General features: G+C 39.1%; 1 protein-coding gene across 1 annotated transcript in view; it reads left to right on the top strand.

Annotated features, from left to right (window-relative positions):
* The first annotated feature begins 1,504 nt into the window (after positions 1-1,504).
* The window catches only part of UBE3C (ubiquitin protein ligase E3C), an 83,756-nt gene continuing 67,827 nt past the window's right edge, over positions 1,505-17,433 (top strand). The window contains exons 1-5 of the mRNA XM_052806760.1: positions 1,505-2,016; positions 12,181-12,234; positions 15,601-15,675; positions 16,372-16,518; positions 17,302-17,417. Of these exons, the coding sequence (XP_052662720.1) occupies positions 1,951-2,016; positions 12,181-12,234; positions 15,601-15,675; positions 16,372-16,518; positions 17,302-17,417 (458 nt within the window). The 5' untranslated portion in view covers positions 1,505-1,950. The remainder of the gene's footprint in view (positions 2,017-12,180; positions 12,235-15,600; positions 15,676-16,371; positions 16,519-17,301; positions 17,418-17,433) is intronic.

Below are 17,433 nucleotides of genomic sequence, written 5' to 3'. Positions count from 1 at the left end.
ATGCTTGAAGAAAAACTTGCTATCACTCCCATATAAAGCAGTGTGATATTACATCAACAATGCAACATGTTGAAACTATGAACGAACATTTGATGTGGTATTTCACAATGCCCTAAACCTCAGCTGCATTCCTAACCAGTATTTATAGGAGGCCAGGCTTGCTTATACTGAAACTATGTTATCTTGGGAAATGCAGGGCTAATGTTTACTCTTGCCAAGCACTTGTTCCCTTACGAAAAGTCTGAAATTTTAAAATTTAGACTCTTCTAAATCATCCAAATCCAAAGGAATCTCAACAAGTATTTAATTTCTCAGTCAGCTTGGCGACAGTTAAATGGCACTGCGTTGTCGGTATGAACAGCTGCGAAGCACATACATTGTCTCCTGACATGGATCCTTGCTATTTGTTTGTTGTGATACGCCGATGTGAGAATTCACGAGTTAGGGCTCAATCAAATTTCCACTGAAGCAAATGAAAGCTGGATTTGGCCACCTATATTTATTTAGCACCTCGTAGCTGCAGACTGAATAATTGCTTTTTGTTATTGCTGTTGTCCGTATCACCTCTGTACCTGGAAGGATGCAATCACAGCACTGAAAAATGGAGAGCAGGCTAAGAAATACAAAATAGAGGGGCGTTGGGTATAGTGTCACCATTCAGGTCTGCTGCTTTTGTATTACAGTCTTTCTCTCCTTCCATCCTTTATCGACTGTTGAGGCCCCGATCCTGTGCGGAGCCCACTTGCATCAGGAACTTTCTCAAGTGGATTTTCACATCTATGTAAGCACAAGAGCCTGTACTCGGGTGTTCAGTGTTCCGTCTTCATACTGGTCATGAAGTCTTTGCAATGGGGTAACGTCTATCATATGCTTATCCTACGAAATGCACAAATCCAATATATATATAAAAATATATATATAAAATGCATGTTACCACAGCCCACCAACGCTGAGGAAGACAGCCCTGCGCCAAGGCCAGGCGGGACCCTCACCTCAGGCCCTCTCCTCAGTGCGGCCCGGCTGGGGCAGAGGTGGTACAACAGTTCCAAATTCCGCTCCAAACGCTCCTGTACACCCCCGCAAAGCTCATATTTAAAATGGGAAAGAAGTTTTAGATGAAACAACCGTAGCTGGGACAAACCGGACACCAGTCAGGGCTGTGAGAGAGGCGGCTCCAACGGGCGGGGGGCACAACCCGGTCGTTAGGCCCGGTAAGGGGGGCAGCAGGCCCGGCCAGAGGTGAGGGGTGAGGGCTCGGGGCGGGGCGGGGGGGCTGGCGGGCCGCGGGGCCTGCCGGCCAGGGCGGCCGGGGAGAAGCGGCGGCTGAGGAGAAGCGTCGGCCGGGGAGAAGCGGCCGCCTCCCGCCTCCCGCCTCCCGCCGCCCCCTGCGCTGGGGCCGCCGCGGCCCGAGGCGCGGCCTCGCGCGGTGGCCGAGGCGCGGCGCGCGCGGGCGGCGCGCTCCCGGCGGCTGCGGGGCGGCGCGCCGCCGCGCTCGGCCGTCGGGAGCGCGCCGGGGAGGCTGCGGGCGGCGGCCATCTTCTCTCGACAGCCGGCTGCTCCCCCAGTGCAAGTGAAGCAGCCCCGCCAGCCCCCTCCTCCGCTCCCTCCCTCCCTCCTCCTCCCTCCCACTACACTCAGCCGTCGCCGCCGGTCAGAAGGGGGGCGACCGGGGAAAGCGAAGGCCGCGGGGCGGGGAAGGCGCGGGGAGGAGGAGGAGGAGGAGGAGGAGGGGGGGGGGAAGCCGGGCCGCCGTGAGGGGAGCAGCCCCTCGGGGGCGGGCGGCGCTCGCCGGCGGCGGGCGGGCGGGCCGCGGGGTGCCAGCCCGGGGGGTTTGTGCCTCCCCGGGGCCGGCGGCGGCCCCTCCGCTCGCCCCTGCCGGCTGGCCGGCGCCCCCTTTGCGGGGTCAGCTCGGGGGGGCGGACCCCGCTCTAGATGGGATAAGCTGTAAACATGTTTAGCTTTGAAGGGGATTTCAAAACAAGGCCCAAGGTGTCTCTCGGAGGAGCGAGTAGGAAGGTAAGAAACGGCGCCTGTCTGTCTCCGCGTCTGTGTCGGTTTCCCTCGTCCCCCCGCCCGCCTTCCCTTCTTGTATTATCGTTATTTTTACCGTTGGGCCTTCAAAAATGGGAGCAGCTATGACTAAGGTTTAATAGAGCAAAGAAATCCTCCCCTCCCGATGATGTGTTTATCTCTGATCTCCGTGGCTCTGTGTTGGTTTTTTTTTCCCTTCCTTTAAATCGGGCCACACACACCCTCCCAGGCTTGTAGTGTAGTAAGAATTGTGGGAAGCGAGGAAATGTCTCCTTAGTTCGTCCCCCCTGCAAGCAATCCGGTTTGTTGTGGCTGCTAGCACCTCCCGAGCAGCTCGTCTCTAGGGCTCCCGGGGTGAAGGAGGGAAGGACTCGGAGACCTCTTGTCATTTCTGTCCAAAGGGAAAGTCTTGCGTGGGCCCACCTCGCTGGAGAGATGGGGGGGGAACAGCCTTACACAACTCGAGATCAATGCAAATTGCTGGGGGAGGCTTCATTCACGTGAGTGGGGGGTTGGCGGGACACAGGTTCAGCTTTTCAGTCAATTTGTCGTGTGCAGGGTGAGTAGTAGTTAATTGTCTGCTGTACCAGGCTATTGAATGTCCTTGTATTTATTGATGGAAAAGAAGTGATATGGTTTATTTGGATCTTGCTGATTGGATAGGGTAGTCAAAGGTTTAGTCAAGCACTGAGGGGCATAGAACTACCAAAGAACAAGAAAAGGGACAGTGTTTTTAGAAGTGGCCTGATTTGTAAGGGTCGCTTTAATTCATTGCTAAAATACTGATTCCCCGTGTTGTCATTGGACATGATTGTGTGGGAAGCTACTGAGAGTTTTCATTAGTTATTTTTGAATCTTAATAGGGGTGAAAATAAGTCTTAAGTTTTTGTTATTGTGCACTGTAAGCAAGTTTGGTTCTCTGAAACTTTTAAGGTTTGGCAATACAGTTAGAAAACTTGAGCTACAATACTGTACTACGTGATATTAAAATCACAGTGAAGTTTGGGTTTTGGTGTATTGTCTTACATAATTTATTAAAGAGAACGTGTAGCAGAACTGTATTTAAATTGTGCAGCTTTTCATCTGAATAATCTTCTGTTTATCTTAAGACATTTCTGTTCATCAGACTACATACAATGGCATTACATCAGTCAAAAATGCCATAAATATTCCCCAGATGAAGCAGGAATTGGCAGAATATGCCCTGGTCCTCAGCTGTACACTTTAGGTACTTTGCAACTTTTGACAGTGACTTGCTAATAGTGTTACTTGCACAACATGTTTCCTTCTACAGAAGTAAACAACTGTCATAATATCTTCTTTTACACCTACTGATTTCTTCGTGAAAATTCAGCAGATTTCTATCTATTTTAATTATGTGGGACAAATTTGTTAATGTTGTACAGGTATACATTTCCAAGGGCAAATATTAAGAGGTAAAGGAAGTGGACAGACTGAAGGTTATGCATCAATTTCATTTTCCAATACAGAGGTTGTATTTCATGATCAGATTGATGCTGACTGGTCCACAGATTTCATGATCTTACATTGGTACAGTGAAGTGCTTGTGCTGCGTCAACGCAAATCAGTTAGTCGCAGCCTTGGACGTCATGGTTATATGGACACTGTAGAATGCCCTTGAAATAGCTGTTTATTTTCAGAAACTGTGTACAGTACTAATGAAAGAATTTTTTTAAACAGTACTAAGTTACTTCTAAAAATGCAGTGTAGCTGAAGTTCTGTGTAAGCATACTACAGCACAGATTGGTGTGTCAAGTGTTTACATGGGTTTCACGAGCTTCTCATTATCTCACGTTACAGGCTCCTTGGGATCATGTTTCTCATACCTATAGGCCTTGGTTTTACAGAAGGCTGATTTGTAAAATGTTTCCTTTCAGCTTTTTGTGCACATGGAAAAAAAAAAATTGTTCTTTGACAAATCCCCTTGCCCTCCAAAATGTGTGTAATTTTAGAAAGATACGGTGTGTTTCCATCGCTGCACCTCTGTGATGCTTTATTAGCTGGATGCTTAGTAATGCCTGTTTTGATTCCTTTGGTGGAATAAAGCACAACTCAGAAATACTGGTAGAATCTGTATGCAGGCTGCTTAATGCTAAGAATAACTCTCTACCCAATTTGGGGAAGCTTTCCAAATGTTGTTGCACCTGTATGGCTACATTAGCAAAACCCTCCCAGTACGAAAGCAGGGACTCCAGTTTGAGGAGCTAGTCAGTGCTAAAGATGCCAGCAGAGTCTTTCTGATGTGGATACAACTACAGCAAAATAAACGATCAGCAAAACTGACTATTAAAAGTATGGTTTTGCTAACATAACTGCAGCTGCAAACAATAACTGTGTTGGTCATGGGTCACCTGTCGATACCTTGTCTGATACTGATTGACATCTATGTCTGTAGTGTTTCCGTAGGCCTCATGAGGGCTTGACATCACTAATGCCTATCAGTATAGGCAAAATGATAGAAGTGTAGTTGGGGACTCGTGGCAGTTAGAAAGGTACTGAATATAGTGTGCTTTCTCACCACTAACTTTTATGGCATTTTTGAATTATAAAAGCAGAGAGCTTCAGGTTTGTTTTTATACTGGTTGCATCTTATGTTCATGTGCATTATGATGGTCTGAATTGCGGATGCTGTAGAGAGGCACTTCAACCAAACCTTTTGCCAAAAAAGTAGTATTTAAGTATCACTTATTTTTGTTAAAATCCTGGGTTCCAAAATTAATGTTCTCAACTATCCCTGTGACTGATCCTTTCAGAATATTATTGTAACGTTTTAATATTGCATTGTACGTAATAAAGTGTAAAAATATAGATGGTATTGTCAGTGTTTGGACTTTTCCCTCAATATCTACTTTCAAAAATCTGCTGATTAATTTGGACTATTTGCATTGGTTTTGTATGTGTTTGAGGGTGTAGATACTGTATTTTATTTACAATGTGATAAGTTAATTTTTGTGGGTGTTTTTTTTTAAATTTTTGGGTTTGCTTGTTGTTACTCTCAAAACATGATTCCCTGCTTTATTCAAAAGATATTTTCAGATTTAGTTTTAATTGTAACTGGAAAAACATATTTTTTTACTTCTGAAGTAAAATAGCTTCCAAAAATGAATGTTGTTATTGGAGTTCAATATGGGAATGTCTTGACTTATTCACGGACTTTTTGTACAGGACAGTAATTGTTGCCTAAAAGGCTGTGGCTGAATTTCTGTGGTGTGTCAGGCAGGAAAAGAGAGGTGTGTCTGAAGAGTTAGTTTGAGGTGCAGTTCAAATTGAACTAACCCAACCTAACTGTGCAGTGGACTGAAACATCTGGTCCTTCACCTGGGTGGTTCCCACCCCATCCTTTGCATCTCATATAGGTGGAGTGTCACCATGCCTTCTGGTGGCAGCTGGCAGGTTTCACTCATTTTATCATGAAGTTGGACTCCTGGTAGCATAGTGCAGAATCTGTTTAACCACATCGGCTTGATTTGGTACAGTCAGGCCTAGTGTTCCTTCATAATAATTTGATCAGCGTTAAGAATAATACAAGGTACCTGTCCTTTAGTACATCCATGCAGGGGGATCCCCATGCCTGTGCTGAGATGTACAAGGGGCTCTGTAGCTCCACGTTATTCGTTTAGGTTGTGAAATGTATTAATGACAACTTTTAAACCTTTAATAGGAAAAATGGTTAAAAGAATATTATTAAGTCAAATTTACAGTATCACTTGAGAGATCTAAAACATGCTTTTATAAATCCCAAGACTGTTTAAAATAGGGTATTTTAAAATTACAATGCAGAGATGGTTTTAAAAAAATCTTCCTTTTCAGGAATTTGTGATACAGATGAGTTAGCACTGTCATGAAAGTGAAACCAACTTCACTGAGTTTCTTTTCGGTTTTTGGTTTTGTTTTTGTGGAAGACATGGAAGATTACTAATGAACAAACAGTGATGACTCCATCTGTATTTTAAAAAGTCTGTCTAATTTCTTTTAATATGGGCATTTTCAATAATCAGAGTTTTTCAATTTACAAAGCTTGTTTATATTTTATTTTAGTAGTTACTGATATGCTTTCTTAAATTAATAGCACAACATTAAGCATTATATTCCTGTATATTTTTCCCCCTGCTCACAGCTGAAGTGCGGAGGTGGAGCTCCAGAACCACCTTGTTTGCTCTTTGTTGTCTGTATTCTATGCATGAAGTAACTTCTTGTGGAATAAAAATTAATGATTTAAAAACAGTAGGCTGCAAGATTGCCAGTGTATGGAGAGGTCTGCACAGGTTGGGATTGCTTATGGTGATAGATGTCTATAGGATTTAAGTAACAATGGAACAGATTTAAAAAACAGTTTTGTTTAAAGTTGTTAATAATTTCAGGCAGGAAGAATTACTGTTTTGCTGTATCTTACTTGAACATACACCAGGTGGTAACAGAAATGAAATGATGCTAGGGATTTATAGTACAGGATTTCTAGACTGCAATTACAAATTTACATTTTATTTTTGAATGGTGGGAAAGAATTGCACTGCTTTGCTCCATAAGACCTTTGTCCCATAAGGCACATGGCATAGATCCTTATGCAAGTACATACCTCATTCTGAGTCACAACTGTGTTTTGTCCAGAACATTGAAATGTCAAAGCCTAAGTCTTGAAGTACTCTTTGAATTTCAGATCTGTGGTGTGGAAATATGATGAGACCATCATGTTGTAAAATAATGACTGTCTGTCAGTAGGAAACTATATAATGAATGCATACTAGATTCTTGTGGATTTTTTCCCTCTCGGTGACATTTAAAATTCTCCTCATTTGAAAGGAAGCTACGAACGATGGAGTTGTAGTTAGCTGACAGCAGTCATTACACTGTTATTTTCAGTTATGTGCTATTTTCTCAAAACAAAAATTTCTGCTTTTACAGATATATTTTTTTTCCTGCATGTTTCTGAGAAGATGAAAAGTCACTCAACTGCAATGATGTGTACAATATACATCTTAAAAATCATAATAGAGACAAACTGAGAGTAAATTTAAAAGCAACTGTTTGCATTTCACTTGCCCTCTAGAGCCTCCAGTGAGGTCCTGGTTCCACTGTGTATGGCTTTGTAGCTACTGTGATAAAAGTGGTTCCAGATACTCACTACAGTAAAATTTGAGCTAAAATGCTGATGTTTTCTAGCAAGCACTGTGACATTGGTTTCAGCGAGGCCAGGCTTTCCCTGGCCAAATGCCTCTTCCTGGTTGTATTTTAAGTACTTTAAAATACCTTCTTCTGGAAGATGGTCATCTCTACATATAAACTTAATCATGATGTAAATAATCAGAGATGTGAAGAGTCGCTAACTGTTTTAAAGCAGAATTTTTCAAGCTGCTGAACATGTTTTACTCAGGCTGGCTGAGCTCTGAGTCCGATGGAATTTGAATTGTAGAGGTTCAGTTCAAGACATTGTGAGTCTTTTAAAATGCTAATTTCTTTTAATATTCAGAAAGAACAATTGAAGTGGAGTTTATCCTATCTAAAATAATGTTGGGCACTAGAAACATTGTTAAGAACCACTTTGGAGGGGGACGTCTCCCAGTGTCCACCTTTGTTCTCTACAAATAAATGCTACAAAATCTTCCTTTTATTTGTTGGACTTATTAAATACTTGTGTTGAAAGGAATTTTATTCTATAAATTGCTTGGCTCACTTCATTTGCTTTGCAAGTTGTTACTGATTTTTATGTGGTTCCAGCTAAATTCAGCTGAAAATCATGTTCCTCATTTTAAGGAAAGAAAAAAGATGCAAGTTCCTGGATTTTGTAGATGAAAACCATATAAGATCTTATAATTGTCCCTAGAAGTTAAAAGATCAAGTGCTTATTTGTTTATACATGAGAATTTCCTAGAAGTCATGCCTTGTACTTTGTATGGTCTTATTGTAATGTTAAATAGAATAGCACTCTCAACTAAAGAAAGAAAATAACTCCTGTGGTTTACAAATAAATCTCAAACATTTATTAATAATATTTAATTTTTGTGTCAGTGTATTTTTTTTAATTTTTTTTGTTAGTGTGCTCAGTGTGTAGACAGCACCTGAAAATAATTACTCAGTTTCACCTTTGCATCTAGCATATTTAGGTTTTAAATTTACTTGCATGGAGCTAAGATAGCTTTGTTAACATGACTGTCCAGCAGTGTTCAGTTTCAGATTTTAAAAGTCAACAAATAATAGAAGTATTTGAAAAAGTTTAATTGTATATACTTTTTTTTTTTCTGAACCTGAATTTTGAGCCAAGAGGGTTGAAAGTTTATTATTACTCTCAATGCGAAGTGTTAAAATGCAGGACGAAAAGAATCGTAATTAGTATATTTGTTTATGTTACTCAGTCTTTGTCTAGGATACGTAAAGGCTAGGAGTTGTGTAAACATACTTTTCCAACTAAGAGTGTATTTCAGCAAAATGAGGACAAGAAAGTAGCTTTAATTCAAATTTTTCTTTCATTATGTATTTAATTGGAGTTTTTGAAGCACTGACATTGACAATGTTACACTGTTGGATGTGGCTGTTCTCATCACCTGGTCTGTTACATCTGTGGTGCGACTTTCAACTTTGCTGTGATGAACAATATGGTACATAGGAGTTTTATCCTGATGTATAAATTAACATTTCAAATATTACTTAACATTTCTTTGATGGTAGTCACAAGCTTTCCTTTTTGTATACTGTCCTCCATCTGCTTCCTTGTTTTTGCCTCTTTCCCCCTTCTGTCTTACTCTTTGAGTCATCATCCCTAATGTCACATTGTGTTTTGCTGTCACATACTGCTGCTTTGCTTGCTTGTTTCTTTATGTCATGCCTTGCATATTTGGTGAAGAAAACTTCTGAAATCGGGCTTTTCATGGTCCTGCAGCTTGCGCGTTAGAGCCTGAGGTTGGTTGTCTTTACCAGTATCTTCTGTTGGGGGAAGGAGCAGACAGGAAAGGGACTGCAAGTCATACAGTAAACATTGCATGAAACACACAGTGTATTCCCTGTTCTGCGCTTTGGAGGTCAGGCTCCTGAAGAAAGAAGACTACATCATAGAAAGTGTTGAGAATTTGATTCAGTAAATGTCTTTTTGCTCCTTTTGAGTTAGGGTTGAAGGTATCAAGACAAGCTGATGCTTCATTCCTCCTAAAATGTCTGCCTACCTTAACAGGTAGACTTGATACCTGACGTCTGCCTGTCTGGCAGGTGAAGAAGGAAGATAGTGTGATCATCACAGAAGAGAGGCAAGGAAGATTGGGAGTAGGAATGAGCTAGGTGTGATCTTTGGAAGTTATTGTCAGACGATCTCGTACTGTGAGTAGCTCTGGCTGTAGGTAGGCAGGAGGAGGTGGTGGAACAGCTGCTGTAGCTGTCAGCAGTCACATGACCGTATAGATGGACGTTGTCAAATGTACATCACTCATCTTAATGCTGTTGACATTCACAACCAGCCACAGAGCAACAGCTACTGAATTTAGCTCTTTTTCATTGTACTGTTTATTAAGAGGCAAGGCAGGGAGGATTTCAGAGATGACTGTGCAGTTAGCTGTCCTTAAGAAGTAATTTTGTTAGAATGCCCTTTGTACATGAAGAAGGTTTTTTTCATAGTTCTTTTCATCTCTTTCCCACAGCAGATTTATTTTCTATTGCGTATTTACTGTTACTTTTTAATTTCTGAAGAGACAGTGTATTCCAGTTGGGTTGAGTAACTCTGAAGGAGTTATATTTTTCTTGCATTTAATTTAAATATATCCTTTATTCATAGTTATGATTGTATTCCTTTATGTTTCTGATCTATGTGTGTCTTGTGAACAAGAACAACAGTATTATTTGACCCATAATAATTTTTTAAAGGTGGGATGTACTTACCTGAATATTTTATTCTTTGTCTTAAGACAGTTCCTCTATTGTACTTTACTTATACTTTAGCAAGTTGGTGTTTTTCCTTACAAATACTCAAAGCAAGTATGTGACATTGACTAAAAACTTAGTTTTGTTTTTTTTTAAAAAGTGAATTGGTTTAAAGAGATTTCATTCGTGATCAATGCAAAGCTGGTGATACACTAAGTGAGGATACGCTGTCCTCCTATATCTCCCTCCCTCTCCAAATACTTAAAATTCCTTGTTTTTGATAAGCCCTCTGGCCGCTTATTTTCCTTTATCTACTAATCCCTTGCATTTACTGTGTTTGTATTTTTTTTTTTGTATGATTCTCTTCTCCACTCACGTAGCAATTTGTCTTCCATTTTCTGTATGTTATTTTGCTTTTTCTTTCAGTCTGCTCTGAAGCGTAAGGACAAATTCACCAACACTGCTTCTAAGCAGAAATGCTCTCTGCATGGTGCTGCCTGCAGAATGCAACTCTCCAAGCATATTGAAGAGTTGTCACTCTGATCACTTCTAAATAGGAACATTTTACTAACTTCTTTAATGTATTGAGTATCAGCTGTTGAAAAAGAAGTAATTGTTAAAAAAAGTCCTGAAACTTTAAGCCATCTGTTGGTTATTTCTTGATTTAGTACATTATTTTGTCTTTTTTGTGTGTGTGAGGTCAGAATCTCTTGCCTCATGTTACTAAGCAGACCTGGAGCCTTTCCTATTGCTTGAGTGGAGATACATCATCTTATGTATGGATTTTGGTATGATTTGTTTATACTGTGTTTAACACATGGAAAAAAACCTGTCCTTAGAGGGCAATAGCTGTAGTTAGTGGTGTCTTTGGCCATAAATACTGTCTTTAGAGGAAAAGATGGTTAACCTTCTTGTGGGATTTTTTTTCTTTATGCTTGCTCCAGTAAATGATCTGAAATACAAACCCAATTTTAAATTCCCCTTTTGCATCTATGTTTTTCTTTTTTCATTCTCTCTTGGTGGTCTGTGTTAAAGTATATTCTATCCTGAAGAAACTAGGAGAGTCATGACCTTGCTTCCTCTGTATTGTCAAAAAAGAAATGCAGAACCGTTTTGCCCTCAGTTTTCGTATCTGCATATAGACATTGAAAATATTCCAGCACGGTTGTTTTAGATGTGGTTAAATATTTTGTAAACATTTGTTTGCCAACTTCAAATTTATTTTTATGTATTCAGATACAATACATTTTCAGCTTGACTGTGTTTTATTCAGGCATAGGGAGAAAAAGGAAGTAGTTACATGTGTCACAGAGGCAAAAAAAGAAAATGGTTTCCTTAAATCTGTTGTCTGTTTTAGACTGGTGCCAGGGTACTTTCAACTCTTATTGTCTGCAGTGGGAGCTGAATACTCTGCAACAAAAAGGAATTATTTTGTATATTTCCTTGGAAACTACACAGAACCATCCAGTAAGAGATTCTTGCAAATAAATAAAGCTTTGTTTATATTTTGTAATCTATGTGTACTGATTTAAGATTGTGGTTTAAAAGCTAATGCACAGGTTTTCTATTGTAATGGTATTGTTCTTTAGAGGCTTCATGAATACTTTAGCATTCTTTTTCTCTATTGGAGAGATCACTGTCCTGAAAGTTTCAGTTTGTAGCTTTAATTTGAGTGAAGAGTTCAAAATTTTAAAAGAAAAAATTCCTTCCATTTATGTTACATAAGTCTGTTTTGACATCCTTTCTGGACACGTTTTGAGGAAAAGGATAAGTAAATATAAGAGCTTAATGCTTTTTTGCAAGTTAGACAAAAGCATGGGGCTTTGGAACAGTATGCGATTGCTTTGAACATGCCACAACTTGCTGTACGCACCTGGGCCAATGACTTGCGTACACTCCAAGCAAGGAAAACACTCGATAAACATTTGGTACTACCTGGTAGGATTGGGACCCTATTATGTTTCAGCTCCCCATTTGTAAACGGATGGTGTTTGCCTAGATTACTGGGATGCTGAGAACACAAACCTGGACAGGGATCAGTATAGTTTGCTGCGGTTTGCCTGTCCCTTTCTTTTTACATAGCTTCCCTCCATCACTGTGCTTTTGAGAGGGTTGCATTGCATGTATTTGTAAGCGCCGAAAATTATTAACGCTTGCTTTTCTCCAATGTCTTACGTATTACATATTATGAACAATCCCCAAAGTGAAGTCTGTATTAAATGTCATGAACACATTTGAATCGTGTTTGAATGAAAATGCAATAGCATCTTTATTTGTGCTTTACAGGAAGAAAAGGCTTCTCTCCTGCATCGTACTCAGGAAGAAAGGAGAAAACGAGAGGTAAAGTAGACTGTAAGCATTTGCATGCGCACTGGATTTTTCTTTGATGTATAACATTCACAGTCCAAAGTACTTCTGCTGCAGTTGTACTTAGTTCAGGAATGTTTTGTTTCAGTTTGCAAGTTCTGTATAGTCTTCCAGTATACTAGGATTGATAAACTGTTTGACTGCTTTTAAGATGCTTCCCAGAAGTGATTTTCATCTCAAAAGAAGGTAGTTAAGCATGTGCTAGGTGCAAAGGGAATTTTTCCTTTTATTTTGGTGCTCATTGGATCTAGTCTTTGTTGAGAAGAGATAGGTATTTGGCTAGCAAATTGCATTTTTTGGCTTGTCAATAATCTGTTACTGTGGTTTGGTCTCAGCAAACTGTCTTCTCTTCCTGGTTCTGCTATGGTTTCTTGGATGACCTGCAGTAATTAACTTCCCCAATGTGTGCCTCAGTTCTGTGAAGGTAAAATCAGAACAGTGATACTTGAATACATCCTAAAGTGCTTTGAAATGACCTGATAATTGAGGAGCAATGAGAAGCTGATGTGTGAGGCTTTAGGAAACCTTAATACTGGTTTGTGATGGAAGTTTACTGCCATGGATAATTCAGTCTGGAATAATGCAAAGGAGGAATAGGCAATGAAAGGAAAACACGCCAGTTTTAAAACATGAATGTATGTGGCAATACGAAAACAAAATTTGGTAGTATGGATTTAAAGTGAGTATGTTCATATTGTCATTCCCCCCCCGATATGAGTTGAAAAAAAATTTTGGTCTTAAAAATGATGTAAAAAGTATAACTATGTAGGTTTCATGCTAATCAAGAAAGCATAGCTATTTGGCCCTTAAAGATGTGTTTGACCCTTGCTAGATTAAATAGTTGTTCTGCAGTGGCTCCTCTGTTTCTGAGGACAGATGCTGCTTTTTTTTTTTTCCAATCTGGATGTATAATTACAGACCAACTTACTAGGAAGTTACTAGGATTTCACCCGTTAGTTCACAATGCTGTGTTACGAATCAAATTTATGATCAGTGAGTCCTTACCAACATATGCAAAAAGACTTCTTTGCGCTTGTCCTAGTTTCAGCTGGGACAGAGTTAATTGTCTTCCTAGTAGCTGGTACAGTGCTATGTTGATAACACTGATGTTTTCAGTTGTTGCTCAGTAGTGTTTAGTCTAAAGTCAAGGATTTTTCAGCTTCTCAAGCCCAGCCAGTGAGAAAGCTGGAGGGGCACAAGAAGTTGGCACAGGACACAGCCAGGGCACCTGACCCAAACTGGCCAACGGGGTATTCCATACCATGGGACGTCCCATTTAGTATAGGAACTGGGAAGGGGGGGCGGGGAACTGCTGCTCGGGGACTAGCTGGGTGTCGATCGGCGGGGTGGTGAGCAGTTGTACTGCGCATCATTTGTACATTCCAATCCTTTTATTATTGCTGTTGTAATTTTATTAGCGTTACCATTATCATTATTAGTTTCTTCTTTTCTGTTTTATTAAACCGTTCTTATCTCAACCCACGAGTTTTACTTCTTTTCCCGATTTTCTCCCCCATCCCACTGGGTGGGGGGGAGTGAGTGAGTGGCTGCATGGTGCTTAGTTGCTGGCTGGGGTTAAAGCACGACAGCGCTTCATGAACTTTTTGCCATATATCAAAATAACCCATTCAGTTGCTTAATTCTGTCTGCTGCAAAGCTGATGCAAAGTCATATACTCATATCTGTATATGTACACACATACACACAATGATTTTCTGTGGCATATATCAGATTCTCACAAAACGAATGACTCTTCTGAGAATAAAATCAGTTATGGCTTTTAAAAAAATGCCTGTAGCAGAATCTTAGCAGTGACCTCAGACTTAAAACCTTTGCAATTAAGGGTCGCTAATTGACAATTATGTATTCTAGGATAAAACCTGTACCTAGAGAAAAGGAGAAGATACCTACTTTTTAGTCAAACATTGCATTATGATTATGAAGAGGCAGTGCCTCTCTGTAATCGAAACTCTCTCTGGCTTGCCCCCATACTTTGCACTTTTACTGTTAGATACTTTGGAGAGAAAAATATCCTTTGGCCTATCAAAATTTTGATCTTGGTCCACGCTCTAGAGGTAATCAGAGTCTTTCAAGTATATGCTTATTCAGAGAAATTGCTTTAGGAACCAGGGTTTCCAAGAAAAATACAATAGGCATTGGATAGCAATTTCATCTGGTGTTTCTTTGGTCAGTTCAGGTTAAGTTCTTAAGTTGGATGTGTCTGTATGGGACAATAAATTAGAAATCAGGGTTTTGTGAGTTGAAAGTTTATGTGAACTTTCCCAAATGTATTTTAATGAAATTTATAAAAACATTTTGGTATTTTGTTTTGCTTGGTGGCCCTCAGAATTATGGGCTCGTTATAGTTCAAGGATTGATTAGGTTAAAGTTTCTCTTCTTGAAGCAGGCTTCTCTGATTTTTACTCTTGGTCTTCGTACTTTCCTTTCCTCAACAACTGCTTTGTAGCTGTAGGTTCATAAGCAACTATTTTATTTACTTCCCTCTTTCATCGCGTAAGAAACTATATGGACATTATTAGAAATCTAATTACAGTAGCCACTTCCCTTGGATATTTATTGTGATGGGATATGCCGGGGGTGTGTGTTGTCAGGGGACTCACTGAGTGCTCTTTCTGTAGTACCTTAAGCAAGCTGGCTTTCAGTTTCTCAGAAAGTGAGCCATTGTAAAGGATGGTTTTAACTACTCTTTCTAGCTACTGAGGAAGACATCATAAAATGACTCACTTTACATGTCTGGTTTGAAGGAGAGAGCAAGAATTTTTATTAATTTCCATATCGTGCTCCTGGGCTTAAAGCATTAAGGCTCATTTTCCTTTTACTGCAGTATTGTCTCCAAATAACGGATTTTTTTTTTCTGGTTTGTGTTTTTTTTCACCACATTTAAACTGCACCAGCCTCGTAATACTGATATATTATTTGAATGGAAACAAATAAGCGGGTCTTCAGTGTTAGCTGATCTATGCAGAAAGAGGAAGGGTGTCATTGAATTTGATGAATTCTTCAACATTTTAGTATTAAGACTTTGTCTAATAAAATACGAATGTGTTTATTTTGATTTCTGTAGTATTAGATACTTATTGAGTATTAAAAATTCTTTTGCAATATCTTAGTGGTAAATTTACACTTAAAAACATAAAACGCTTGCTCCCTGATTTATGTGTATTGGATGCAAACCTTCAAACACTTTATTTTACTGATGATTAGTGCTTAATTTTAATTTAAAAAAATTCCTTTTGTATACAAATATATTTCATAAAATGGTAGAAATTAGAGTCAGTTCCACAATGTTGATTTCAATTTTCTTTCTTTGTTTTACAGGAAGAAAGGCGGAGGCTGAAAAATGCAATAATAATCCAGTCATTTGTAAGAGGGTACAGAGACAGAAAACATCAAGTATGTACTTATTTATTTATTTAGAAAGATGTAAAACAGTTTTGCTGCAAATGAGACTTTCTAGTAATACATAATTCCATTGAAAAATCTTCATCTTCTTGAGTATTGTGTGTGCGCACAAAGTGGAAGTTCTTTTTCCCTCTTGACATTTTCATTTGAACCTCAATATTTTAGTAGATGGACGTTTATTCTGCAAAGCATGTCTGTGCCAGTGGACTTCAGTGGGATTACACAATGTTTTTTTGAGCTGACAAAGCAAATGAAAACAGTTAGGTATTAGCAGCTTTCACACACCAGTGGAACTTTTTTTTTTTCGTTATGGCTAAGGTGGTAGTTTGAGTCAAAAAGATGTTCTTTCTAAGCTGCTGTTGGGTAGATTATTTTAAGAAAGAGTTGTATCTGTTTAAAATCGCTAATGTTTATTAAGTAAACTAGGTGAAAATGTTTGATGTGATATTCTTTACTTGAAAAGCAAAAATTTGTTGCAATGTGTATTTCCTGAATTACAGAAAGCAGTTATGGCTTTAACTATGATATTGTGTATGTGTTTTGATCTCTTAACAAATATGTGTTGTATCCATTTTACTACTTTGCAACCACTTCGGATGGGGAGCTGAAATGAAGTTTTTAAAGTTCTGCATCTCTATTTTACATCATAACCATTATTGATATATTGATGCATGTCTTATTTTTAAGTACTCTATCCAAAGAAGTGAATTTGATCGCTGTGCTGATTTGGCCCAGTCTGGAGGAACCTTTTCCACTGCTAATGGAGCCAATTTGACTCTCTTAGTTCGTCAGTTACTCTTTTTCTATAGACAGAATGAGGATTCTAAGCGTTTGGTGAGTACTGTTACATACTTTGATCCATAGTACTTTTATTTCATGCACTTTTAAAGTACTCTTTGACTTAAAAGATTTTGAAGGGATGCAAAAAAGGCTTTGACCACTTCAGTAAATTCATTTAAGAATTCTGGCTTTTGCTGGCTTGCACTCTGCTGTTTTTCATTTAGGCAGAATAACTTAAAATTAGATTTTATATGTGCACACACACACACACAAAATTTGTGAAATGAAGCCTTGAAAAATCCTATGTGTATTATTCACAGGAGTTTATTAAAAATAATATGCTTCTATTAGAATTTAATTTTTAAATGACATTTTCCACTTAGCTCTCTGGTCATCTCTCAGGTGTTTGGGTTGGTTGGGGTTTTTTTTGGTTTTGTTTTCTTTTTTTCATCACTGGTCAATAATGCTGGCGTATCAATTGCAAAGTCACTGCAAACATCCCAAATGTACAAGTAAATATGATTCATAGTGGGTATTAATAATAGACATTAAACAATTGTGCCTATTTAAAACAAAAAAATTATCAGATAAATTTGTTGCAAGAGTAAAGTTATTTGTAAGTGTAATTCAGTCTTAACTTTGAAAGTTTAGTACAAGCAGTTGTGTAGTTTGTTGTGTAACAATTTCTTTTTTATCAGCTGAACATGATTGTCTTACTTTGTGTTTTATAAGTCCTCCAAAGGTATCCAAACCAGCATTGAAATACTGCTGTCTGTGTTGCAATAAATAATATAACTTGTTGTTATAAACAGTAAACTTGTGCATATCTTTTCCCAGGTATGGATGTGTCAGAATTTAATTAAACAGAGTTCTCAGTTTGTTAAGCAATTGGATGGTCCAGACAGACTTACTTGCTTATTCCAAATAAAAAGACTGTTGGGGCTGTGTTGCAGGTAAATTCTTTTTCCT

Source organism: Harpia harpyja, chromosome 1 (genome assembly GCF_026419915.1).
Source record: "Harpia harpyja isolate bHarHar1 chromosome 1, bHarHar1 primary haplotype, whole genome shotgun sequence".
Taxonomy (NCBI): Eukaryota; Metazoa; Chordata; class Aves; order Accipitriformes; family Accipitridae; genus Harpia; species Harpia harpyja.
This window is presented reverse-complemented; position numbering and strand designations above follow the sequence as displayed.